General features: G+C 42.3%; 1 protein-coding gene across 1 annotated transcript in view; it reads left to right on the top strand.

Annotated features, from left to right (window-relative positions):
- LOC121556703 (calretinin-like) overlaps window positions 1-26,189 on the top strand; it is a 40,669-nt gene that overhangs the window by 4,282 nt on the left and 10,198 nt on the right. The window contains exons 5-11 of the mRNA XM_045211555.1: window positions 7,208-7,297; window positions 7,598-7,678; window positions 8,639-8,695; window positions 9,881-9,958; window positions 10,621-10,676; window positions 10,794-10,833; window positions 11,023-11,076. Coding sequence (XP_045067490.1) covers window positions 7,208-7,297; window positions 7,598-7,678; window positions 8,639-8,695; window positions 9,881-9,958; window positions 10,621-10,676; window positions 10,794-10,833; window positions 11,023-11,076 — 456 coding nt within the window. The remainder of the gene's footprint in view (window positions 1-7,207; window positions 7,298-7,597; window positions 7,679-8,638; window positions 8,696-9,880; window positions 9,959-10,620; window positions 10,677-10,793; window positions 10,834-11,022; window positions 11,077-26,189) is intronic.

The raw sequence follows: 26,189 nt of genomic DNA, 5'->3' as shown, positions 1-26,189 counted from the left end.
TGTCATGAAATGTGGTTCATATATGCAGCCCCTCATGAGCAACACGTTTCTCATGAGGACCTATAAGCTCCGCCCATTCGTTTTTCTAATTACACTTTTTGTCCCCCAACAAACTTTGAACAAGCATATCTCCTGCCCCGTTTGAACTAAAGTATTGTAATTTTTTTACATGCATGCATTTTCTCATAAGAAACAAGTTTCCCCTAATGACCGATATAATTTCGGTACATGCAAATGAAATGTCTTTCAACATCTTTTGAATTGGCGCTGGCTGCATCAATATGCCGCACATCGTGCTATTGTAAATCGGAGATGGGACTGTGGCTCTGTCTCCGTCCGTTAGTACATTCGTACGCGATATCTTAGACAGCACTGGCCCGATTTTGAAGGAACTTGGGTGAATGATACTTCTTCCCATGGAGATCCGGCATTTATGTCACGCCCTGGCCTATAGAACTCTAGCTAGTTTGGTCAGGGTGTGAATAATCTATGTTTGTATTTCTATGTTTGGCCGGGTGTGGTTCCCAATCAGAGGCAGCTGTCGCTCGTTGTCTCTGATTGGGGATCATACTTAGGCAGCCAGTTTTCCTGCCTGTGTTGTGGGTTTTTGTTTGTGTTCGGTTAGTGTGGCTTGTTAGTGTTAGCCTTCCGACGTCACGTTTCGTTGTTTTTGTATGTTTATTAAGTTCAATAAACATGGATGCATTTCACGCTGTGTTTTGGTCCGTCCCGTTCATCTACGATCGTGACAATTTACAACATTATTCTGATTGGCCCAAGTGGGTTGCTATAGGAATCAACTGAAATTCCAAACTTTGAACAAACAAATGTGTAGCAGTGTAACAAAAACTGACAAGGTAGCAAAAAAATGAGCCAACACTGGTAGCTAATAGAGCAGTGTACAGAGGACAGCTGCAGCTGCTGGCATTGTCCAATTGGTCACGGCAGCCCCCAAAGAATGGGTGGGGGGAGGGAGGTTTATGAATATTTTTGGTTGGTGTGTGAATAGAGTTTCACAATGTAACTAGCAACCTTACAACGGGCCGACCAAAGACACCACGATTGAGACGACCTTGTTATTTTCAGTAATCACCATAGGACAAGGTTAAAGAGCTGACCCCTGGGCTTTCAGGTTCAGCCAAGCATCCCAATACAGTCAGCCAGGCAGGCAGGGGATGGGGTCTGGGCTGGGGGAGTCGAAAAAAAATCTCAAATTGTGTTCCTTTATGCTCTTTTGTGGAGCCGTAGAGGACACAAATCCGAGCAGTGATGCACTTACGGCCCTCAGGGGGGCCTTTGTGACACCAGTCCTGCCTGATTTGGGGATTCTGTTCAGCTGGCGGACGCTGCAGACTGCTTAGTGAGTTACCACAGGCAGCCGTGCTTTGGGGAATGGGAGAAAAACAGGGTGCAGTCACAGGGTGTTGAGTCCCCTTTTTGTCCTCCGTCCACACTGTAGTTGGATCCAGACTGGAATTCTTACCACCATTAGCATTTCTTCTAGCTATTCGTGTGAGAGAGAGAGAGAGACAGCGAAGCACTCAGACGCATAGTGAGCTGCAACCCGCTGTGCCTTCACGCTGCTCTGATGATTTTGATACAAATCCGCTCTGAAGGCTGAGGTCATTCCAAAATAAATAGTGTTGAAATGGAGTGGGGGTGCGGAAAATAACAAAAAACTGCAACAAATAAAAGCAGCCTGTTCTGTTGTTAATTCAGTCAGGGATGTGGCGGCAGGGCTTTACAATGATGGAGGAGAATCTCATTCACCACAATGTTAATCTGTTTAGATATCAGACAACCAGGCCCCAAGAAGGCAGCTTGCCATTTGCTCAGACAAGTGCCCAATTTATTTTATGATCCCGGAAACAACAGTAATAGTTAAAATATATTGGTATTGCTTGTGTTCTCACAAAACTTGATAAACACACTCAATGTCTGGCACAAACCTGCATGAGGGAAGCAACAAGATCTGAGTGTTAACCCTGAAACCAGGACTAAGACCTTGACTACACACTATGTTCCATCTATGTTTCAAGGGCTGGGTGGGGCTCATTTCATGTGCAGAAACCTGTGAAAAAGGAAGTTGGGGTATTTGATTTTACAGGGACATTTTGTGGAGGACATTAACTTACTCTGATCCCTGTGTAGTAGTCCCTACGTGGATTCCCTGGAACCATGGGACCTACAGAAGACTAATACAAAAGAAAAGGAAAATACTGGGCTTGTTAATAATATGTTAACATTAACAGTAAAACAAAACCCATTACGTATTGTCCTAAATCGGGAGAAAAGAAATGAGTAATTTTCATCTGATTCAGGATTACGAGAATACTACTATTGAGAGCTGCATAGCTTGACAACCCCCCCCAAGCATAACCTCCGACATTACAGAACAATAACAAGTGACGCACAGCCTCATTAGACGCTACATCAAGACCAGCGAATCAAACGGAGCCTCCAAATAACAACTACTTAGTTTCCATTTTCCTCCACTGCTCCATCACACCAGCTTCAGGTATTTGTGCCTTGTTAGCCACAAAATAAAACCATTATCATGGGTCCCTGGCTCGCGGCAATTAACTGGCAACAGCTGCACCTCTCAAGTGCTGAGGGAATGGAACTATATAGGCCTACCACTATGGCTGCAATATGATTATGCGGAGTAGGGAAGAAAAAAATAAGAAAACAAGTGGCAACTTGGTTTGAGGACATACATTTTCAACACTAGTGTTCACATTTGACCTGGGATTGGAACACTACATTGTATGCCATTTGAGATGATGTTGTGAAGCATAAGGGTCAAGGGTCCAATTCATCTAATAATTTAACTGACACTGCATTTTGTTATGCATCTTGGGTTGCCAGATAGATAGGACAGTAAAATTTAATACATGTCCACTAGGAGAAATAGCCTGTTCCACATTCCAGGAAAATAAATGGAAAAGGGTCTTAAATTATGACTGATGCGCTTTCCCATACCCAGACAGAGGATGTTTCAAATGTCTACACTAGGCTTACATAGTCTGGATTCTCAAATGCAATTCCCCTCAGGTGTGATGGAAAGAGATCTATTTTTAAGATCTAGCCGACATGTGACTGCTGGTGGATGAATTCCCAGTGGTTACATAATGTCAACAATCTATGAATGTAGTGTACTTGGCAAGTTGACTGCTTTCGTGTTTTCTACCTTCATCAGTCTTGTTTTTTTAAAGTTCTCTTTATTTTAAATGCTGCCCTATGTACATAGTCCAGGGTTTCCCAAACTCAGTCCTCAGGACCCCAAGGGGTGCACGTTTCAGTTTTTGCCCTAACACTACACAGCGGATTCAAATCAAGCTTTGATAATTTGAATCAGTGTGTAGAGTTAGGGCAAAAACCAAAACGTACAGCCCTTGGGGTCCTGAGGACTGAGTTTGGGAAACGCTGACAGTCATTGAACACTGGTCACCTTAATAAATGTTTACATAGTGTTTTACCCACTTCATATGTATATACTGTATTCTAGTCATGGTTCATCCTATACAGCTACTGCTGTACACCTTTTCGATTCATATACTGTCTATACACACCACCATATATTATATTCCAGACTCCGACATTACTCTCCCTGATATTTCTTAATTCCTTTATTTTTGTGTATGGTTAGGTATTACTTCACTGTTGGAGATAGAAACAAGCATTTCACTGAACCTGCAATTACATCTGCTAAATATGTGTATGCGACCAATAAAGGTTTATTGGACTTTTTACGTCTTGTTACAAGCATACATCAGTAAATACTAAAACTCCACTGAATGGACATAGTGCAACAAGAGGCTAGGTTTTTACACAGACACATTTTCACCTTCTACAGACAGAAAGGGTAGAAAATGCATTTTTGCAACACATTTTAAGGTGCAAGTTGTGTATTGCTCAGAATGCTGTAACCCTGTCTAGGATTTCCGAATATGTATAGATTGGATATATCCTGAACAACCCTAATCAGGTACTTACTTATTAAAATTGTTTAAAAAAAAAAAAAAAAGTTTGTTTGGATTTCAATTAGCCAAATTGAATGGCCATTGATGACTATCCCCTCTGGGTGTTTATGTTCTCTGAGCGCAAACAGGGATTGGTGCTGTGGGTCCACCCTATAGGGCATATACTGCACTGTCTCTCTGGCTTGAGCATTTGCTGCAAAGACAACATGACATACGGATAGAGTAGGCATACTCAGTGCATTTCTGCTCTCGTGCAAATAGGCCTAACAGGCTAGGTCAGAGAATCAGATCTTGGGATACCGATTTTGCTGTTGTCCATGGTGCTGAAATGATTAGGCGCACAAAAATTTTAATGAATATTTTTGCTATAGAGAACACACAGAGTTACTGTATATACCTGACGAATGTGTGTCTGATATTGACATTTCAGATGTGCATTATGATGCAGTTATAATTGTAAGACTTGGCATGATAGAGTAGTCCCCTTATAATGTATTATCTTGTAGCTCTTGCATGGCTTCTAAATCGGAATCCACCGGTCTTGTGGGGATTAGATAATCAGCTGGTATTTTTGAACAGTTCATCAAATTTATTGGCACTTGAAACACATAACACCATAATGATTCCCAATGTTTCTCAGCATTTGTTATTGATATTAGCCTAGTACTTGTAAACTCATAGCATATAATTCTATATGTCAAAAAACGACTAAAAATGGCTGATGATAGGATAAGATCATAATGAGACATAGGGGTCAAACTAAAACAAGTCGAATAATGCATTCTGATTGCATGACAGTAAAGTGCTACTATTAAGTTGTTACATTCTAAGGGATACCTTTACTTTTAAGAATAAATAGGAAGCTAATATCAGATAATGTTGGACATGACTGTGACCACAAAATGGGGACCTAAACCAATACAGTTGGCCACATTCTATTGCCACAATTGTTTAGATAAACATTCAGGATTCATTCATTGTGGATGGAAATTCTCCAATGAAATAGACCCCAAAAGTAAATGAGTAGATCATTGAAAAATAATGGGACATTGCATTACATACTCTGGGCTAGTGTACTGTATATGTCACATTACCATACACAGCATTCTCTGCAATATACATGCTCACCTCCAGCTTGTTGGTGCCTAAGTTATTTACTAACACAGCTATATAAAGTTTTTCATGATTTCATATTCATGATGATATTGGTAGGATTAAATCCGTTCTATATGGAGTAAGTCATGTTTTCTGTGTAATCCCATCGGGAGGAGAAGCACTGAGACGTTTCAGACAAATTCAGGGCCGTCACAAAATGCAAATGTCCTTTGTAATGACATATACTTGTTCTTCTGGTAAATATCATACTGACTGCTTCCCCAGAGACTTCGGTACTCAGCCACTTGCAAATGTCACTAGGTTCCACAGGCAAATTAATACACAGGCATTTGTAAGACATTTAAATCGTGACGCTGATAGGAAAGGCATAGTTGGTATTTGTCAAAAGCCACTATAATAACCATCTCACTAGTGTTGCTGTTTTTAAAGCTCTATCATTTCCTTAACCATTATTTATAGACATCCAAATAGTCCTGGCAATGGTGCAACTAGGCACAGATGGGAAACCCTCATTTATTTGAAGTTTGAAGTTGAGATTACTGTATCGATTTCTTAGTGTCATGCCAGGCAGAGGTTTTTCCATTGTCTTTTCAAATAACTGGACTTAAAAGACTTAGAGGCAGAGAGAGAGAGAGAGTAGTGGTGCATTTCAAGACTGGGAGACCCCTTCAAGGGATTTAATGAAGTTATAATGGCAGTCATTGAGCCAGCCATCCAATCAGCCAGCAAGCAAGATACACTTGAAGAAACTGCTGTAAAACAGGGAAGTATTGGCCTAATTTGCTATCAAATGTAAGAGTATGTACAATCTCATTTCTCACAAATCACATTTATGCACATTTCACAGTGGTGCTATACTGTATATAACATGGTGATATTTGATGCTTCACAGTCTACCTGTATGTTAGATACAGTCTTGGGCTGATTGGTCAAATCACAGTTTTTTTCTGTTGCAGGCAATGGCTACATAGAGGGCAAGGAACTTTTGGGATTTTAGGCCTATTCTGTCTCTGATGGGTCTATGTGGATTTTCTTTTTTACAGTACTTCATCCAAAACCATTTTGTAACAACATTTCTCTAGGGCTATTATACAGTATGCTACAGCAGATATACTGTAATGCTGGTTTGATTTAATTGAGTGAAGGGAAGTGTCATGGCTCTGGTCTTTAATTACAACAGTAAGTTAACTATGTTTGGGGTTTTATTAGGTGAAACCAAAGGACCACAACCTCATGCAAAAACATATTTGACATAGTAATTAGTGTCATGTGAGTTTCCTGTACCAGGATAACAAGCAATGGCACAAAGGAATTCTACCACCAACTTTTACTGACAATAGTAAAGGTAGTATTTTGTTTGTTCTTTAAATCCAACAGTCACATGTTGGCATCTCCTCACTAATCAAGGTTGTGGTCTATTCTGGTAGGTGGTTAATTGAGTTCTGTAACAAGCCCTAGAGATATGAACTGATGTCTGTAAGCTGTCCAGTCCGTCTAGGACAGAGTTTCCCTAACTTTGTCCCCGGGACACCAAGGGGTGCATGTTTTGGTTTTTGTCTAGCACTACAAATAATCAAAGCTTGATGATTAGTTGATTATTGGAATCAGCTGTGTAGTGCTAGGGGAAAAACCAAAACGTGCACCCCTTGGGGTCCAGAGGACCGAGTTTGGGAAACCCTGGTCTATGACTACTAGCAGTAATTAAAATGTGACTGATTTGTCCAACCAAGTGCTAATTAATTATTCAAGCAACATCAAAACAAAGTTCTCCAGAGAGTTCTCCCACAGATAGAAAATATAATTTTTCTTGGGAGGAGTCAGTACAATCATTTTCCTGTCACCACATCTTGTGTGTGTACAACAAAGGAATCAGAGAGCATCAGTAAGCATGTTAGCTGGGGAGAAGAGGGTTGTCTGTTTAAGAGAGACAATCTCTTTGTCTGCCCAGTGTAGCAAGCACTAACATCTAAAACTACCTCTGTCACAACAATGTGAGTGACCACAGCCCTATAACATGAGAGGATGGTTTGCATTAAAAAACAACTGATCTTTACTGATGTTTATGTCATGACAAACTGTATTTGCGTGTATTTGTGTATGTGTTATAGGACCCATCAAACTCCACTTTCAAAGAGAAGATGAAGGAGTTTATGCAAAAGTTTGACAAGAACGCAGATGGGAGAATTGAGATGTCAGAGGTGAGCTGACATTTTTCCATGTCTTATTTCAGGTGATTAAGGATTTGAATATACTAGTGAGGAATATTCCTAATGATCTCAGATAGTTTGCATATCAATGCAGAAATAATCAGACACTATTACGGTAGATGTGTTCTGAAACTGTTGATGACTCAATGATCAATGCTTCATTCAAGTAATCTTTGTCTAAAATATAAGATTCTATCATCTAACACAGTATTTTTCACACTATCAAACACAGAGAAACAAAAGTTTTCTATTTTTTCCCCCTCATGAATCTTTCTTTCTTTCTTTCTCCAGCTGGCTCAGATTTTGCCCACAGAGGAAAACTTCCTGCTTTGCTTCAGAGAGTTTGTGGGATCCAGTTCTGAATTCATGGCGGTAAGTGGTGAAAATAGATGGTTTGAGTATTAAGAATGTGAAGACTGGTACAGGCTGTTTATGTGTGTTGGTGGGATTGGAAAGACAGAGCTACTGTAACAAGGCAGAATGAAAAACAACAATTAGACACAGCAATTAGAACCAATAACAATCCAAATGTTGGATTCCTTGCCTGGCCCAAATCATATTACTGAATTGCACTGCAATTGCACTGCAAAAACGTATCATACTCTAAGGTTATTTTTCTCTGTCATATGTGTCCTCTGCCAAGGGGAAAGCCACAATCACTCACTCATAGAGCAGACAAAATTTCAGAGACACTTGACAGCTCTGTCAGATTAGTCCTCATACAGTGTGAATGGAGAGAGTTTGATTATCAGTAATAACAGGAGGGACCATCCAGTCACCCAATGCACACCTATTATGTCAAGGGCAGGAAAAATGAAATGAGAAAGAGAAAATTAATATTTTTAATCACCAGGTGTGGTAGGAAGGCTTTTAAAAGGTTTGAATGAGGAAGTACAAACTTCTATTTTCAGAGTCATATATTATAGATGTGCTTCTGTAATTCTCCACAGACCTGGAGAGGGAGGGCATATATCTTTGATAAGAGCCCTTTCTGGAAACAGGGACAGCTGCTAGATTAAAACATTAATTAAAATACATTTCTACCTCCTTGCCCTCTCACAATGTGTGGGAGAACGGAATTGAAAATCTGGAAAGTATAATGAAAACCCTAGTGTGATTACAGGAAGAAAAAGCTAACAATTACCAGCCACATAAATTGGAAATTATTTTTTTGTGCTCTTCCTCTTCTTTTAAAAATGATCTCTGTCCCTCCAGAGAGTAATTAATGCATGTCACATGCAATCCAATTAATACAATCCAGTGTGAGTGGAGGGACAGAGATCATTTTTTTTTCTTTTTCTAATGAGTGTGACTTTGTATTTGCATATATAGGCATGGCGACGATACGATACAGATCGCAGTGGGTACATTGAAGCTAATGAACTGAAGGTATGGTTTCTCACTTGTTAACGTTTTACTACAGTGGGCTATATCAGGGTCACAGAGTGTTTCTTGGTAGTCTTAAACAAATCTACTTTGAAACCAAAATATACACCTCACACACATGGTTATGGGCTTAAAAAAAATAAGACACCTGTACCATGTAAGATACAGAGTTGAAATGTATTCAATTTTTTGTTTGCATCCCAATATTACACAATATTACACTTTATATACAGAAGACAAAACTGTTTGACATATGAAACTATAAGATGACAAGGAGATGCATTATTATGCTTTACAATGTAAATGAAGCTTTAGAAACCAACACCCAATAACTTGCAGGTGTCCTTTTGTGTATTTATTTTTTTAGCCCTTTTTCTCCCCAATTGGTAGTTACATTCTTGTCCCATTGCTGCAACGGATTCAGGAGAGGCGAAGGTCGAGAGCCATGTGTCCTCCGAAACACGACCCTGCCAAGCCGCACTGCTTCTTGACACACTGCTTGCTTAACCTGGAAGCCAGCCACACCAATGTGTCAGAGGAAACACTGTACAACTGGCTACACGAGTCAGCGTGCATGTGCCCGGCCCACCACAAGGAGTCACTAGAGCGCAATGGGAAAAGGACATCCCAGCTGGCCAAACCTTCCCCTAACCCGGATGACGCTGGGCCAATTGTGCGCCGCCTCATTGGTCTCCCGGTTGCGGCCGGCTGCGACACAGCCTGGGATCGAACCGGGGTCTGTAGGGAGATGCAGTGCCTTAGACCGCTGCGCCACTCGGGAGGCCATAGTTGTTGTGTTGATGCAGTGAGGCAAATGGGGACAATGCAAATTCCTCTCTTAACGGCTGTCAGACGAGGACACTATACAAATCATGACTTGTAATACCACCCATTATGCTATTGTCTGAAACTCTAATTCATTTCTAAAGCATTTTCTGCTCTTATCTGCAGGGTCTTACTGTAACACAAGCTGGTAGTGATAGATAGAATGACCCTTTCTGTCAATAAAGGATCTGAGAATGTATGTGATACTTCCAACTCTATGGAAGCCAATACTTACATGACTGAAGGAAACCAATAACTGGGGCCTCTGGGCTAAAGTATAGACAAGCCAGGCTCGCTAAGGTCATAGGATTGGTTTTCACCTATTAGTCGATTATAGTTTATTCACATTTCTCCACTCCACAGGGATTCCTCTCAGACCTGCTGAAGAAAGCTAACAGACACTACGATGACCAGAAGCTTCACGAGTACACACAGACAATAGTGAGTCTTTTCAGTCTAAATTAATCCCTTCCTGTATTGTGCCCAAGCCCTTCCTCACATACTTATCTGAGAAGTAACCAACATCCTGCACCACAGAGGGTTCTACATGCAACCCAAAAGGGTTCTACGTGGAACCCAAAAGGGTTCTATGTGGAGCCAAAAAGGGTTCTACCTGGAACCAAAAAGGGTTATCCTATGGGGACAGCCGAAGTACCCTTTTGGAACCCTTTTTTCTAAGAGTGTACTGTATGTATCTTTTGTCCTGTCATGCTGGTGGCTGCCATGTGGTTGAGTGGTTGGGAGTGGGACTCACAATGTCCTATGGGTTGTGTGTTCCTACAGCAGATGTGCAAACATCTGTTTCAACCTCAAGGCCTAAAGCTTGACCTGAATTACTCTGGGGAGAGAACCCATCTTTATTGTTCAGTCTTAGAGTTGACTAGCAACTTTCATGTACAACAGACTGACAGTGTTGCATGGTAAATAAAAATAATACATGTGTGATGAGCCAAACTTGCTGTCACAACTGGTGAAGGCCCCTTGCTTTAATGTCTCTCTCTCTCTCTCTCTCTCTCTCTCTCTCTCTCTCTCTCTCTCTCTCTCTCTTTCTCTTTCTCTTTCTCTTTCTCTTTCTCTTTCTCTTTCTCTTTCTCTTTCTGTAGCTCAAGATGTTTGATCTAAACGGAGATGGGAAGCTGGGCCTGTCCGAAATGGCGAGGTGACTGTCAGCAACTGAGAAGAAATGTTTATATTTCATGTGTGCCTTCAGCATCCAACACTCCTAACAAGTTTTTTCATGGAAATAATTTTATGTTCTCTGTTCTTCTCTTTTAAGGCTTCTCCCAGTTCAGGAAAATTTCTTACTGAAATTCCAGGTGAGGAGGGTGCAAGAGGAACTGATAATCCCTCCAAACAAATTTCGTTTTCACAGTAATTTGGGCTAATAACATACCAGCAACATGATAATTAGATATTTCAGAACACAATCATTAATTTGCTATCTAACTCAGTAACATGATCCTGCTCTGTTACAATATGTTTTTATTTCAAAATGTGTTTTACAGGGTATCAAGCTGACCTCTGAGCAGTTCAACACTATCTTCACATTCTACGACAAGGTACATTTTGATATGTGATTGGATATTCTAAAAGGATACAGTTTGCTATAGAGGTATTTAACCTTCAATCAGGCTTGGTGGATGACTGAGTTGTTTGTTATGACTGATTTCCCTCTCTGTTGTGAAAACAAATAAGCTTGATTGGTACACCTGCTGTTCATGTTAGAGTGTTGGTTGAACATGTTTGCCATTTGTGGCTGGGGATGTCAGATTTCAGGAACAAACTTCTGTTGTGGAATGTAGTAATGTCTTGGAATAATAGCATTACATCTGGCTTGGCATGTAGTCAATAAAGAGCTGACTTCAAACGAGTAAACCGCCAACTCATATTACTTGTGTGTTGTTGATACCCCTAGAAGGATGAATTGATTGAGATATATGGACTATTTGATTTGGCATTATTCAAAACCTGCACTGTATCTCTACCAATTTCTTGTCGTCACTGCTTTGTATAGTGACACATATTTAATTACATATACATTATTCTCTATTGAATTACAGTATGTTGCTACATTTTCCAACAAGAGAATGCATTATTCTCTATTGAGGGTTACATTTGATGTACAACAGTTTCACAATATTGTAACTAAGACAACTATTACATCCGGAGGACTTCAAATAGCTCACAGACTCGCTGAGTGAGAGGTTAGAGCCTGTGTCTTAAGTTTAACAAATATTTGCATGCCTATGTCTGGACTAGAGGCTTGCTGAGAGGACTGGGGCAGACACTCAATTATAAATGAAACACCGTCCGTGTACACATGATATGTGTTAAACATTTATGTGCATAATAATTTCAGCGTTTGTTTCAACCTCCCCCTGCAGCTGAATCACTAGCAGCTGCTGTCACTGCTATGGAATTATTGGTAAAAAGAAGCACACCAGGTCAACTGAACACTAACATGGCTACAGTGCCAAAATGTAAATGTGCAGAGTTTTGAAAAAGCATTACATCTGGCTTGGCATGTAGTCAATAGAGAGCTGACTTGTTGTGTAGCTGAGAGGAAGCCCAGCGTCCTGGGGAGAAAGTCAATTACAGGGCCACACTGATGAGAAAGTCACAGAGAGTTCTTCAGAGATGGGAAATTAACCATGGAAATGGTCATCCAAAGATCAACTCATCCCAAAGGGTTTGTGGTGTTATTCAGTTTTCTCCCATCATATAGCAGAAGAATGGCCCTTCCATCTCACAAGTTTATCCCAAATTTGTCACATACTGTCATGACCAACCTTATGACAACCTATTTGCAATATGACGATGTGACAGCTTGATGTGGTAGCAGTTTGCCCCTATCACCAGCAGGGTAGAGGCCCCTCATTGTACAATGTACTATACTCTGTCCTCCACATGTCACTCTGCCCCAGCCTCCTTCCCCTCTTGCCCAGGATGGAGAGCTGCTCCTGGGCTGAGGCTGAAGCTGAGTCCTGGGCCTGGTTCGGCCAGAGTGGAGCAGGACGACCCAAAACTGGATACCAGCCCTGATTCAGAATCTGACTCCGCCAGCTCCTCAAACCTCTGGATGACCGTCCGTACAGACCGGAAGGGCACGTCTCTGCGCCAGCGACCCTCACCAGCTCCAGTAGGCCCTCTATAGACAGACGTTGGGCTGAGGAAGACGTGGGGCGGAGGGGGAAGGCCACAGTGAAGTCTCAGCCTGCCCTGGCCCAGCCCCAGAGCGGGACGTACCCCAGCATGGCTGAAGCGAGTGGGCAGGGTGGCCAGGTGTTCCTGGGTCAGAGGGTTGAGAAGCTCAGCGCCCCTCCACCCATGTTGAGAAACAGCCCTAGGGTCTTGATCTGGGGGGGCACGGCACGTAAGGGCTCCCGACGGCTATCATACATAGTGGAGAAGGACAAGCCCCGCCTTTCCAGCCACCAGCCGCAAGCATCGTCCAATGAGCTCACTCCTGTATGGAAAATAGGAAAGGTGGTTGCTTTCTGTGTCACAAAACAGACATCATGGGAAATTATGTCTTCAAATATCGTGCCAATATACTTTGCAATGTCATCATGAAATAGGTTCCTGGGGCATACATGACTGTTTCTGCACTCAACAACGCTAGATATTTGTTGCCTCATTTTGCCTGAATAAAAACATGTTGATTGGAGTAGGAACAGACTGGGCAGGGTATATGCAAATGAAATACTGTAGTATATACACTATAGTAATTACTGCAGTGTTTTTGCAGACAGTAGTGTTTTTGCGGACATTACTGTAGTATTTACTGTAGAGTTTACTGTAGTGTTTGTGGTCTGTAGTATACTGTAGTATTTACTATAGTATTTTACAGTATACTACACCATTCTATAGTAAGTACTACACATGATAGAGGTATTCTACAGTGTGTAGTATAGTATTCTACAGTATAGTACAGTTTACTACAGAATTCTATATAAGTACTGTAGTATTCTATAGTAAACTGTAATATTTTTTGATGTGGGATAGGCACGAGTCAGCAATAATATGTGAAATATCAATGCTGTTCCCATCCCATATTGCCTCGCTTAGTATCCCTATTCCCTAAGTACAGCTCTGTCGACAGTGCCAGTCATCATGGTCAACAACCACTAATACGTATTTGGCCTGACTCTCTACAGTTAATGATGAAGCTGCACATTTCTGTCATATTTAATGCAAATCAACAGATTGTTTATGGCTTGTTGCTGGGCCAAATTATTAGAGTTTTCTGTTGTTTACAGAGAGCAGATGTCAATATGCCTTGTAAGCCAAAAAGAAATAGTTAAAGAAACAATTAAATTGTTAGTGGTTCAGCCAAGTGCTGGGATATCCCTGCTGACATCCTGTTCACCACTGGGTGGCACCACAGAGCAGAGTTAAAGGATGTGAATGAACTTTCTGTAGGACAGACAGCCTGTGTCCTGTATGCACTAGAGACAATATTGTGCTGGAGCATTTGCACAAGACTGCCTGTATGTATTTGTAGGCTACAACCGCCACATGATTGTGTAAGAAATATAGCCCATGGAAATTCATATTTATGTCGGTCAGTAGGAATTTATCAGCATGCCAGAGACTAAGAGTATTATTATCAAAGCAGGGATTTGTACTTGTTCTGCCACCACCAGTAAATAACGGCCAGGTGGATTAGGGTGCACTTCCTCACCTATCCTGTAGAGGGTGCTGTTGCAGACATCCACCTCCCAGTAGAACTGACCCCTGACGATGACCACGTCCCCACACACCTGAGGGAGTGGCTGGGGGGCAGACTCCTGGGATCCAGTGCTTGTTACTGACCCCCGTGACCCTGTTGCTATGGTGGCGAGAGGGTAGTGGCGGAGGGCTTGGTCCGTGGAAGGTCACAGTGAGAGAGGAGGTGGAGAGATGGAGGGATGGAGCAGCAGCAGAGGGGTCCAGGGTGAATGTCAGACCTGGGAAGGGAGAGATGAAGAAAAAAGAGAAGGTGAAACCTGATTTCCTCTAATCAGGAGCATTGCAATTAATAAAATGTGTATTTTTACTCTTCTTCTACACAGTATATCAAGACATCCTTGGATAAAGAGTATTGCATTGGACTAATTGACCTGAGACAGACTGTTCCATCTCCTCCTCTCGTAGGTCTATAGCACCCTCCAGTGGTGAGCCTGCATCCAAGGCAGCAGCTACTCTTCCTGGGGTCCAGCAAAATTAAGGCAGTTATACATTTTTAAAACATTACAATACATTCATAACAGATTTCACAAGATATTAAGTGTGTGCCCTCAGGCCTCTACTCTACTACCACATATCTATAACACAAAATCAATGTGTGTATAGTGCTTATGTTATCGTGTGTTTGTGTTGCTTCACAATCCCCTCTGTTCCATAAAGTGTATTTTTATCCGTTTTTTAAATCAAATTTTACTGCTTGCATCAGTTACTTGATGTGGAATAGAGTAGTAGTAGTACTGTGCGCCTCCCATAGTCTGTTCTTGAACTGAGGACTCTGAAGAGACCTCTGGTGGCATGTCTTGTGGGGTATGCATGGGTGGCCGAGCTGTGCGCCAGTAGTTCAAACAGACAGCTCGGTGCATTCATCATGTCAATACCTCTCACAAATACAAGTAGTGATGAAGTAAATCTCTCCTCCACTTTGAGCCAGGAGAGATTAATGTTAGCTCTCTGTGTACATCCAAGGGCCAGCCGTGCTGCTCTGTTCTGAGCCAATTGCAATTTTCCTAAGTCCCTCTTTGTGGCACCTGACCACACGACTGAACAGTAGTCCAGGTGCGACAAAACTAGGGCCTGTAGGACCTGCCTTGTTGATAGTGCTGTTATGAATGAAGAGCAACGCTTTATTATAGACAGACTTCTCCCCATCCTACTGTTGTATCAATACGTTTTGACCATGACAGTTTACAATCCAGGGTTACTCCAAGCAATTTAGCCTCCTCAACTTGCTCAATTTCCACATTATTCATTAGAAGATTTAGTTGAGGTTTAGGATTTAGTAAATGATTTGTCCCAAATACAATGCTTTGAGGTTTTGAAATATTTAGGACTAACTTATTCCTTGCCACCCATTCTGAAACTAACTGCAGCTCTTTGTTAAGTGTTGCTGTCATTTCAGTCGCTGTGGTAGCTGACGTGTATAGTGTTGAGTCATCCGCATACATAGACACAATGGCTTTACTCAAAGCCAGTGGCATGTCATTAGTAAAGATATAAAAAAGTAAGGGGCCTAGACAGCTGGCTTGGGGAATTCCTGATTCTACCTGGATTTTGTTGGAGAGGCTTCCATTAAAGAACACCCTCTGTGTTCTGTTAGACAGGTAACTCGTTATCCACAATATAGCAGGGGGTGTAAAGCCATAACACATACATTTTTCCAGCAACAGGCTATGATCGATCATGTCAAAAGCCGCACTGAAGTCTAACAAAACAGCCCCCACAATATTTTTATCATCAGTCATTTGTGTCAGTGCTATGCTTGTTGAATGTCCTTCCATATAAGTGTGCTGAAAGTCTGTTGTCAATTTGTTTACTGTAAAATAGCATTTTATATGGTCAAACACAATTATTTTCAAAAGTTGACTAAGGGTTGGTAACAGGCTGATTGGTCGGCTATTTGAGCCAGTTAAGGGGGTTTTAGTATTCTTAGGTAGCGGAATGACTTTTGCTTACCTCCAGGCCTGAGGGCACACTTTCTAGTAGGCTTAAATTGAAGATGTGGCAAATAGGAGTGGCAATATCATCCACTATTATCCTCAGTAATTTTCCATCCAAGTTGTCAGACCTCGGTGGCTTGTCATTGTTGTTCGACAATAATACTTTTTTCACCTCAAAACTACAATGTTTGTCTTTCATAATTTGGTCAGATATACTTGGATGTGTAGTGTCAGCGTTTGTTGCTGGCATGTCATGCCTAAATTTGCTAATCTTGCCAATGAAAAAATCATTAAAGTAGTTGGCAATATCAGTGGGTTTTGTGATGAATGAGCCATCTGATTCAATGAATGATGGAGCGGAGTTTGCCTTTTTGCCCAAAATTTCATTTAAGGTGCTCCAAAGGTTTTTACTATCATTCTTTATGTCATTTATCTTTGTTTCATAGTGTAGTTTCTTCTTCTTTTTATTCAGTTTAGTCACATTATTTCTCAATTTGCAGTACGTTTGCCAATTGGTTGTTCAGCCAGACCTATTTGCCATCTCTTTTGCCTCATCCCTCTCAACCATACCATTTTTCAATTCCTTTTTCAATCCATGGGGATTTAACAGTTTTTACAGTCATTTTCTTAATGGGTGCATGCTTATTAGTAACTGGGATAAGCAATTTCATAAATGTGTGAAGTGCAGCGTCTGGTTGCTCGTCATTACACACCACAGACCAACAAATATTATTCACATCAACAACATAGGAATCACTATAAAACATATTGTATGACCTCTTATACACAATATTAGGCCCAGCCTTTGGAACTTTGATTTTCCTAGATATGGCTACTAAATTGTGATCACTACATCCAATGGATTTGGATCCTGCTTTCAAGTAAATTTCTGCAGCATTAGTAAAGATATGATCAATACATGTTGATGATTTCATTCCTGTACTGTTTGTAACTACCCTGGTAGGTTGATTGATAACCTGAACCAGGTTGCAGGCACTAGTTACAGTTTGAAGCTTTCTCTTGAGTGGGCAGCCTGATGAAAGCCAGTCAATATTTAAATCACCCAGAAAGTATGCCTCTCTATTGATATCACATATATTATCAAGCATTTCACACGTTATCCAGATACTGACGGTCAGCGCTTGGTGGTCTATAGCAGCTGCCCACCAGAATGGGCTTTAGGCATGTGAACCTGTAGCCATATTACTTCAACAGTATTTAACATGAGATCCTCTCTAAGCTTTACAGGAATGTGGTTCTGAATATAGACCGCAACACCGCCCTCGTTGGCATTTTTGTCTTTTCTGTAAATGTTATAACCTTGTATTGCTACCACTGTATCATCAAATGTATTATCTAAGTGAGTTTCAGAGATTGTCAGAATATGAACGTCTTCTGTTACTAGCAAATTATTGATTTCATGAACCTTGTTTCTTAAGCTACATATGTTAACGTGGGCTATTTTTAACACTTTTCTGGGATGCTTGATTATTTTTCTTCCTTTACTGGGAAGCTTAGCAGAGGTAGACATACTCAGGTTATTTTTATTAGTGCAGGGTGAGCTGCACAAAGTGGACTTCCCACTAGGGCACACCACCTCAGTGCTAACAGTATTACTCTGGTTCATAGGCATATGAGTACTGCATCCAATAGCTGTAGGATCAGCAGTAGCTCAATTGGTAGAGCATGGCGCTTGTAATGCCAGGGTAATGGGTTCGATCGCCGGGACCACCCATATGTAAAAATGTATGCACACATGACTGTAAGTCGCTTTGGATAAAAGCGTCTGCTAAATGGCATATTATATTATTATAAAAAGGACATAAATTAGGTTATTTACATTGTGTCTTCCAATGCCCCTAGGATAATATACATTTACTGAATCATTATGACAACTCAGCAACACAATGGTAGGGATTAAATGAGCTGGACTTGGGTCATTGATAAGTCATTGTCTCAACGCAGCCTTATAATGCTGTGAAAGGATCCAGCAACCCAAATGATTTGTGTGGATCCCATCCTCCTTATAATACGAGCTTTGTTTCCAGAAGGTATCAAAATTGTCAATAAATGTTACACCCACAGAGCTGCAATAGTCTCGTAGCCAGTTATGGAAGGCTGAAAGTCTGCTGAACTGTTCAATGCCACGATTTAGGGAGGGCAGAGGGCCAGATATTATGGGGCGTTTGTTGGTGTCAAGTAGAGACCCAATCAGTTCTTTGAAATCCATCTTCAGCTGTTCTGAGCTGCCCTTCATAATGTAATTTGACCCCACATGAACCATCAACCTGGTGATATCCTGAACTTTTGCCCCAGGAAACACAAAGTCTTTGCCCCTGGTACAGATATATGCCTCACCATCGAACTCCCTATCACAATCGCCGGCCTCTGCCGTGTCTCGAAGCAGATTGCGAGGCCAGAGCCACAGAACTCACCAGTAAAGCATGTAGGGAAGCAAGCCTGCCAGATTCTCCTTAACCCATTTCATTCTCACTTTCCCATGATGCCTGCCAGTATTCAGAGGAACCAGAGACCCAACACTGTGAAGAGTAACAGCAACAGCAATAACAACTGCCTGGCATGTCTCCCAGTTTAAACCTGGAGCTCACATAATGTGTCTAACCTAGACTAACTGCCAAGGTGCCATTTCACTCACCATATGCAGCAGTGCTCTGGTCCGTGACACCCCCTGTGTCCCTGCCCAATGGATTCCCCTGCAGGTGGGATTAGTGGGGGTGGGGTGGGAAGGAATGGGAAGGTGTGTTAGGGAGGGTTAAGTCACTGGGTCACTTGGAGGGTGTGACCTGTATCCATCCAAAGATTGAATAAGGCAATGGGAGAAGATTGCGCATCCATAAGACTTGTGTGCCTCTCACATGTCTAAAACAAAGTTGAAATAAGCCTAGCTTCCTACCTGAAAAGAAAATAACAAGCTTGGTTACCTGTGAGAAGGCCTTCGTCCCTCCTTCTGCCTGGTCCCCAGCTCTACTGGCTGTCCACCCAGGGGTCAGGGTGGGGTCGAGGGGCAGGCAGTAGGTAGCAGAAGCCCACTCCCAGCATGGCAGCTCCACAGGGTGGCGACAGCAAGGGCACAGCACGGCACACACAGGGGCACTGTTAGAGCGGTGGTGGGCAGAACGGGTGCCACCACGGGAAGCATGGCACACACCGTCCCCTTCATCATCCAGTACACATCGCCCTGTCCCCTCTCCACCCCCTACACAGCGCCCACACAGGGTATGGGAGCATGGTAGGAGAAGAGCAACGTCAAAACCACGCCTACAGGACGGGCATAGAGAGGATTTAGCCAAATCATGATGACCCTCTTCTTCTCCCTTCTCTTCCTCTTCTTGTTCTGTCTCTTTTTCCTCCTCCTCTTCCTCAACCTGTTGCTTGTTGTTCTTCTGTTGTGTTCCGTCAAGACGGGGTGGTGTCCTACGCATTATTAGCAGATGAAAAGTTGAGTTGAATGCATTTATAGCTCAATATCATATCATACTTGTCATGCGATTATTTTTTTGTGTTCACCAAAGCAGTCAGCATAGTCAACGATTCAATAGTGAGTGGGCCATCCCTGAATCAAGTATTTTCTATGGGTTGATGCAATGTAACATGTGCAGCCACAGTATCCTATTAACCATAACAGTATTCCGAGAGCCTTGCCTTGGCCAACACAAAGGACACACGCTCTCCTATCCTCCTTAGAAATACACAGTGAGGAGAGATCCCCCACTGTACAAAGACATCCTTTTCTAGTAGATTTCAAAATAGATTTTTCCACAACAGGTCACAAAGATATCCAACTCTGGTAAATCAAAGATCCTCTTCTTTGACAGATCAAAGATGTCCCCCACACAGATGGATGATGGATGACACAGCAGGCTGCATTCACAGAGGGCTCCACTCGATGGCGGAGTGAGATGTTAGAGCTAGTCATATTCCTGTCCTTTTCTTCTGCCTCGCTTTTGCTGTTCTATCTATCTCCCTCTGCTGATGTTGAGCATGCTGTGCTACGTAGGTTGGCAAGACAGACAGAAGAAGAGAAAGGAAGTGAAACAGAGAAAGAGAAAGGCAGATAGGAGAAAGAGAACGACAGCCAGAGAGGAGAGCAGCCTTTTATTAGACACTCATTGCTTGCTGTTGCCATGGTGATGGCCTTCCATAAAGACGTCAGTAAAGCCGGCCCACTAAATGAGCACACACTCACACACATACACACACACACACACACACACACACACACACACACACACACACACACACACACACACACACACACACACACTAGTGATTAACGTAATGGTCACACACAGACTCTAATAGACACTAACTTGTCATGCAAAGCTTTTCCTTTCTGTTCCCCTCTCTCCGTGTCTCCTCCTGTACTACATGGATTATCTGAAAGGGTTTTCACTACATGATGTGAATTTAAAGATCTACCCCAGCTCTATCACCGTGGTTACACTTTCTGTCTGTCTCCACATGGGCTGGTGGGGCCATTGTTCCCCAGGCCAATCCACCACACCAGGACCAGGTTGGGGTCAGCTCAAAGGGTGCAGGACGGAGGAGGGGTAGGAAGTAGGAGGAGGAAAGGGTGGAGACAGGAGGATAAAGTGGGAGCTCAGTTGGTAGAGCATGGCGCTTGCAACGTCAGGATAGTGAATTTGATTCCCGGGACCACCTGTACGTAAAAATGGCATATATTATTATATATACTGTTTATTATAGGAGGACTGCGGCGGCTGGGTAGAGAGGTGGGGGGGGTTATTTCTCCACTGAACTACCAAGCACTACTTTCTAATCCAATCTTGATATCTTGAGATTAGGCAGTAGCCTCTATACATCCAGATAGATTATCAATATCCTATAGGGATTAGATTATCTATTGACTCATGAAAGGAAATTGAGGTTGCCTAGGCCTACTCACAGGGATAATGACAATGTAGGAAATAAGAGATTATAAAATGATAATGATATTATTTTCTCTTCTTTGAGATAAAAGAAAACCGGTTTGTCTTGTCGCTTTTGGGAGAGTTTTCAGGAGGACACAATCAATTGTTCCGCTTATGTGCGCACCGTAGACAGGAGGATGGCCGGCTGTCAAACATTAACGCCAGGGTAAATCAAATATGACGTTCACTCTACATTTTTTTAGATTGTTTGGATTATTTGATTTGGTCATACATTTTTTCCAATTTCCGTTTTTTTATATTAATCAAAAGTTAGGCTATACACACTCGCTAACTGGATATTATACGTTTTATGGGCGTGGGAAATTACATATTGCTACATTTCAGGGATCACAAACATTGTCGCACATTAGGTCCAATTGTTGGCAGAAAATAAAGTCAACAAACAAAACAGAGGCATGCGCCAGGATAAACAGTTCTACGGAGCAAGAAGGCAGACCAAAGTGAATGTACGATTTGGTGAATATAAGAGACTTTCATCCTTTATAACGGTGTCGCAAACTCCTATGATTTCCCTCCTGGATTAAATAGAACATGGGGATGAGCACCATGGAAGAAAAGCCGCTATTGAGGGGCGTCATGCGTACAGGAGCGGGTTATGGCTTTTAGCAGTGGGTATCCAACTGCTCTTTGCAATAGGCCTATCATCATACTATACTAATACACATGCAATGTTAATTATTTATGTTTTTCTTGAATAGATCAGTTATCAGCTTGGTTTATTAGACCCATCAAGTGATGATATCTTAGTAGAATAAGTATAGATTTATGCATTGTGACGACCCTCCCACTTTGTCTGCCGTATTCTCTCTCTTTGCTCTTGTTTCCTTATTAGGATGCCGGTGGGCAGAGTTGGGAGGGTCGTCAGCTACATGGGAAACACCTGGGCTTGGGTGTGTCCCAGGATAAATGGACCTCTTCCACATTCATTGGGGAGACTCTCTCCATGCAGACACCTTTATTGATTTTTGTTGTGGTATTTTTGTGGCTTTTTGGTTGTTTGCTTTGGCACCTTTCAACACCTTGCATTATTACATTTATGCATGCAAAACACTCACTTACACTACTGATTACTGATTACACACACCATTGGTAATTGTACTTAGTTTACTTTAGTTAATAAATATATATTTTGGTATTCCTTGTCTCCACGTTGTCTCCCTTTTGTTACGAACTTTGAGCCGGTTCGGGATCTTGAAAGTGGGAGAAAACGTGGAGTTAATGTTAAATTCTGTAGGTGCTTTGGTTGTATATTTTGTTAGTTTGTTTGAGTTTGATAGGCCCAGTATTGGTTGCCTTTGGTGTTTTGGGTTGTGTACTGCATTGGAGAGAGTACATTGGTTAGTTTCCAGGCCCTGCCCAGCCTGGAAACTCTTGCTCTACTCGCTGTTGGGGCATCGGTCTGAGGAGTTGAGTACAATCGGCTGTGTACCTCAGTGGGAGATTTGAGATAGGGTAGGGACATTTGCTACCTGGAGCTATAGCCTTTTCCTCTGATAGGCTTAGTGACGTGTTATGTTTTGGAATACGTTGGGCATGGTTAAATGTTTGTTGTTTTTGTGTGGTGTCTGTGGACTGAGCAGTTGTCTCAGGGGCATATCCATGGCTTCTATATAAATAAAAACCATCTACCAGCGTGCTGGGGGGTTTATTTCCTTGCCAGCGGGCTACAGTGCGTAATTACCCACCGCGAATCCGCACGAAGACTAGGGTTGAGTTATTGTAGGTTTTGGGTAAGCTCCATATCCCATCTCTCTTCTGTGGTGCTCGGTGTGATTGTCATTTCTCGTGTTGTGTCTGGTGTGCTCAGCAGAGGGATTGAGCGAGATTATTATAATACTTTTTTTCTTCTCTTGATTATGGGGTCTAATGTAGACGAGTTCATTCGCTTTCCATCAGAGGAACTGTTAGAATTATGTACTAAAGAACAGCTGTTGAAGGTTGCTGAACACTACAAGGTTGAAATTAATGATAAATGTCAAAAAAATTATATTAGGTTAATATTGAAGGCCAATTTGATGGAGAGTGGTATTCTTAAAGTTACCACTGGGGCAGCCTCTGCTGAGGACTCGTTGTCTCCCCGATATGTTACAATGACCGCTCCATCGGTTAGTCATAGTAGTCTTCTTTTTGAACAGCAGAAAGAACTGCTTCTGTTACAGCTAGGGCATGATCGTGTAAAATATGAAAGGGAATTGGAATTTAAACAGGATATGGAGCGTGCTAAAATCAAGCTGCAACAAGAGCGACTAGAGTTGGTTAGGGAAGGAAAGCTCTCAGGGGAGAGTTTGCTCTGGGAAGGTGACCCAGAGTTACCTAGGGGTCGTTCCTCTTTTGGTCGTGACCCAGACACATTTGATATTGTTGGGAACTTACGGTTGTTGCCTCAGTTTAATGAAAAGGACCCTGAGACATTATTTTCGTTGTTTGAGCGTGTTGCTGACGCTAGGAGTTGGCCTGATTCTTACCGCACTTTGATGTTGCAGTGTGTGCTGACTGGTAAAGCGCAGGAAGCATATGCAGCTCTTAGTGTAGCTGACAGTGTCAGTCATGATAAGGTTAAAACGGCTATGTTACAGATTTACGAATTGGTCCCCAAGGCTTACCGCCAACGATTTAGAACTTTAAAAATGGATGATCAGCAGACATATGTTGAGTTTGCGCAATAATTATCTTCACAGTTTAATCGCTGGTGTTCCGCCTCTGCAGTTATGACTTTCCAAGGGCTGTGATCTGATTATGTTAGAGCAATTTAAGGACACAATCCCTGATCGTATAGCGACGTACGTTAATGAACGAAAAATAAAGACTGTCGCTGAGGCTGCGGTTTTGGCGGATGAATATGTTTTGACTCACATTTACATTTACATTTTAGTCATTTAGCAGACGCTCTTATCCAGAGCGACTTACAGTTAGTGAATACATAGTTTTTTATACTGGCCCCCCGTGGGAACTCACAAAAATGTTTTAGCAGAACCCCGTATTCGGAGTGAGTGGGGGCGTTCGCAGAGATTTGGGTCTCGCTCACCGAGATACTTAGGTTTACGGGCAGAGTTTCATTCAACTAGGGTTGAGCCCGACTCTCGTGGGAAAACTGACTTTGGTCAAGAGTGTCACTACTGTCAAGACTTAGGTCATTGGAAAAACCAATGTCCGGTTCTCAGCTCTAGGGGTAAATTCAGTACAGGTGCTTATGTTAAATCTAAGCCTATGGCGTTAGCTGCGCCTGTTCCACATCAGTTCACTCCTGACACATTTTCTCATGCCCAGGGGCATGTGAAAGTCCATATTGATCCAGGCTATTTACCTTTCATTACGGAGGGTTTTGTGTCTATGTTAGGAAGTAAGAACCTAGTGCCAGTGAAGATCCTAAGAGACACAGGTGCCTCTGAATCGTTTGTGTTGGAATCTGTGTTACCCTTCTCTGCGGAGACTGATTCGGGGAATAGTGTTCTAATTAGGGGAATAGGTCAGTTCCATTGCATAAACTGATGTTGGATTGTGGACTGGTGAAAGGTGAGGTTGTTGTGGGGGTGCGTCCTTCATTGCCTATTGAGGGTATCAACGTGGTCCTTGGTAATAACTTGGCTGGTGAGCGTGTGTGGCCTAACATGTTTCCATCTTTAGTGGTTTCCACTAAGCCGTTCATTGTAGGGATTCCTGATGAGAGTGCACAGAATTTCCCAGAGGTGTTCTCTGTGTGTGCAGTGAAGCGTTCTATGATCCATGACGACCTGGTCACTGAACTGGCTAACGAGAATACCACAAAGAAGTCTGTCACTGTTTTCCCTGTTATCCCGTTATCTGTATCCCGCTCCGATTTAATCGAGGCGCAATGGATTGACCCCACATTAGAAGAGTTGCGGGACCAAATTGTGCCTGTGGAACAGTTGGGAGATGTCGCACAGGGCTATTTTCTCCAAGAGGAGGTCCTGATGAGAAAGTGGATGTCTCATTGTAGTTGTTTTCTGGGGGAGGCGATTAGTCAGGTTGTGGTACCAGTTAAGCTTCGTGAGTTGGTGTTGACAACTTCTCACAACGACGTTGCTGGACATATGGGTGTGAGGAAAACCTACAATCGCATATTAAGACATTTCTTTTGGCCTAGATTAAAGAGGGATGTTTCTGATTTCATCAAAACTTGTCACACCTGTCAATTAACTGGTAAACCTAATCAAGCTATTAAGCCGGTACCACTGTTTCCTATTCCTGTACTCAGTAAACCTTTTGAGTATCTGATTATTGACTGTGTTGGTCCTTTGCCTCATTCTAAAAAGGGTAGTAATTATTTGTTGACTGTTTTGTGTCAGACCACTAGGTTTCCTGCTGCCTATCCTCTCCGGTCTATCACAACTAAGTCTGTGTTAAAAGCTTTGACTCAGTTTCTCTCACTGTTTGGAATCCCTAAGGTCATTCAAAGTGATCAAGGATCTAATTTCACCTCTAATCTCTTTGGTCAGGTTCTCTAACAGCTCCATATTAAACACAATTTGTCTAGCGCCTATCACGCGCAAAGTCAAGGAGCACTGGAACGTTTCCATCAAACACTTAAGTCTTTGTTGAGAGCGTATTGTACTAAGATGGATAAGGATTGGGAGGAGGGGTTGCCTTGGTTACTGTTAGCCGCTAGGGAGGTTTCACAGGAGAGCACGGGTTTTAGTCCAAATGACCTTGTGTTTGAACATAGGGTGTGTGGGCTTTTATCTGTTCTCCAGGATGACTTGAAGTCTCCCGAGCCTCCTCAGTCCCTGTTATCATATGTGTGTGATTTTCGGCGACGCTTGTAGGCCGCTGGTGAAATGGCTAAAGAGAAGCTATCATCTTCACAGGACAGGATGAAGAGCATATTTGATCGCCGAGCTGAGCCTCGTCACTTTAGTCCAGGTGATCAGGTTCTGGCTCTGCTGCCAATTATTGGTTCTCCTTTTCAAGCCAAGTTTCAAGGTCCATATACAGTGGTGCGCCAGTACACTGGGCAAAATTATCTAGTTGCCACTCCAGAACGGAGGAAAGCACACCAACTGTGCCATGTAAATT

Source organism: Coregonus clupeaformis, chromosome 5 (assembly GCF_020615455.1).
Source record: "Coregonus clupeaformis isolate EN_2021a chromosome 5, ASM2061545v1, whole genome shotgun sequence".
Classification (NCBI taxonomy): domain Eukaryota; kingdom Metazoa; phylum Chordata; class Actinopteri; order Salmoniformes; family Salmonidae; genus Coregonus; species Coregonus clupeaformis.
This window is presented reverse-complemented; position numbering and strand designations above follow the sequence as displayed.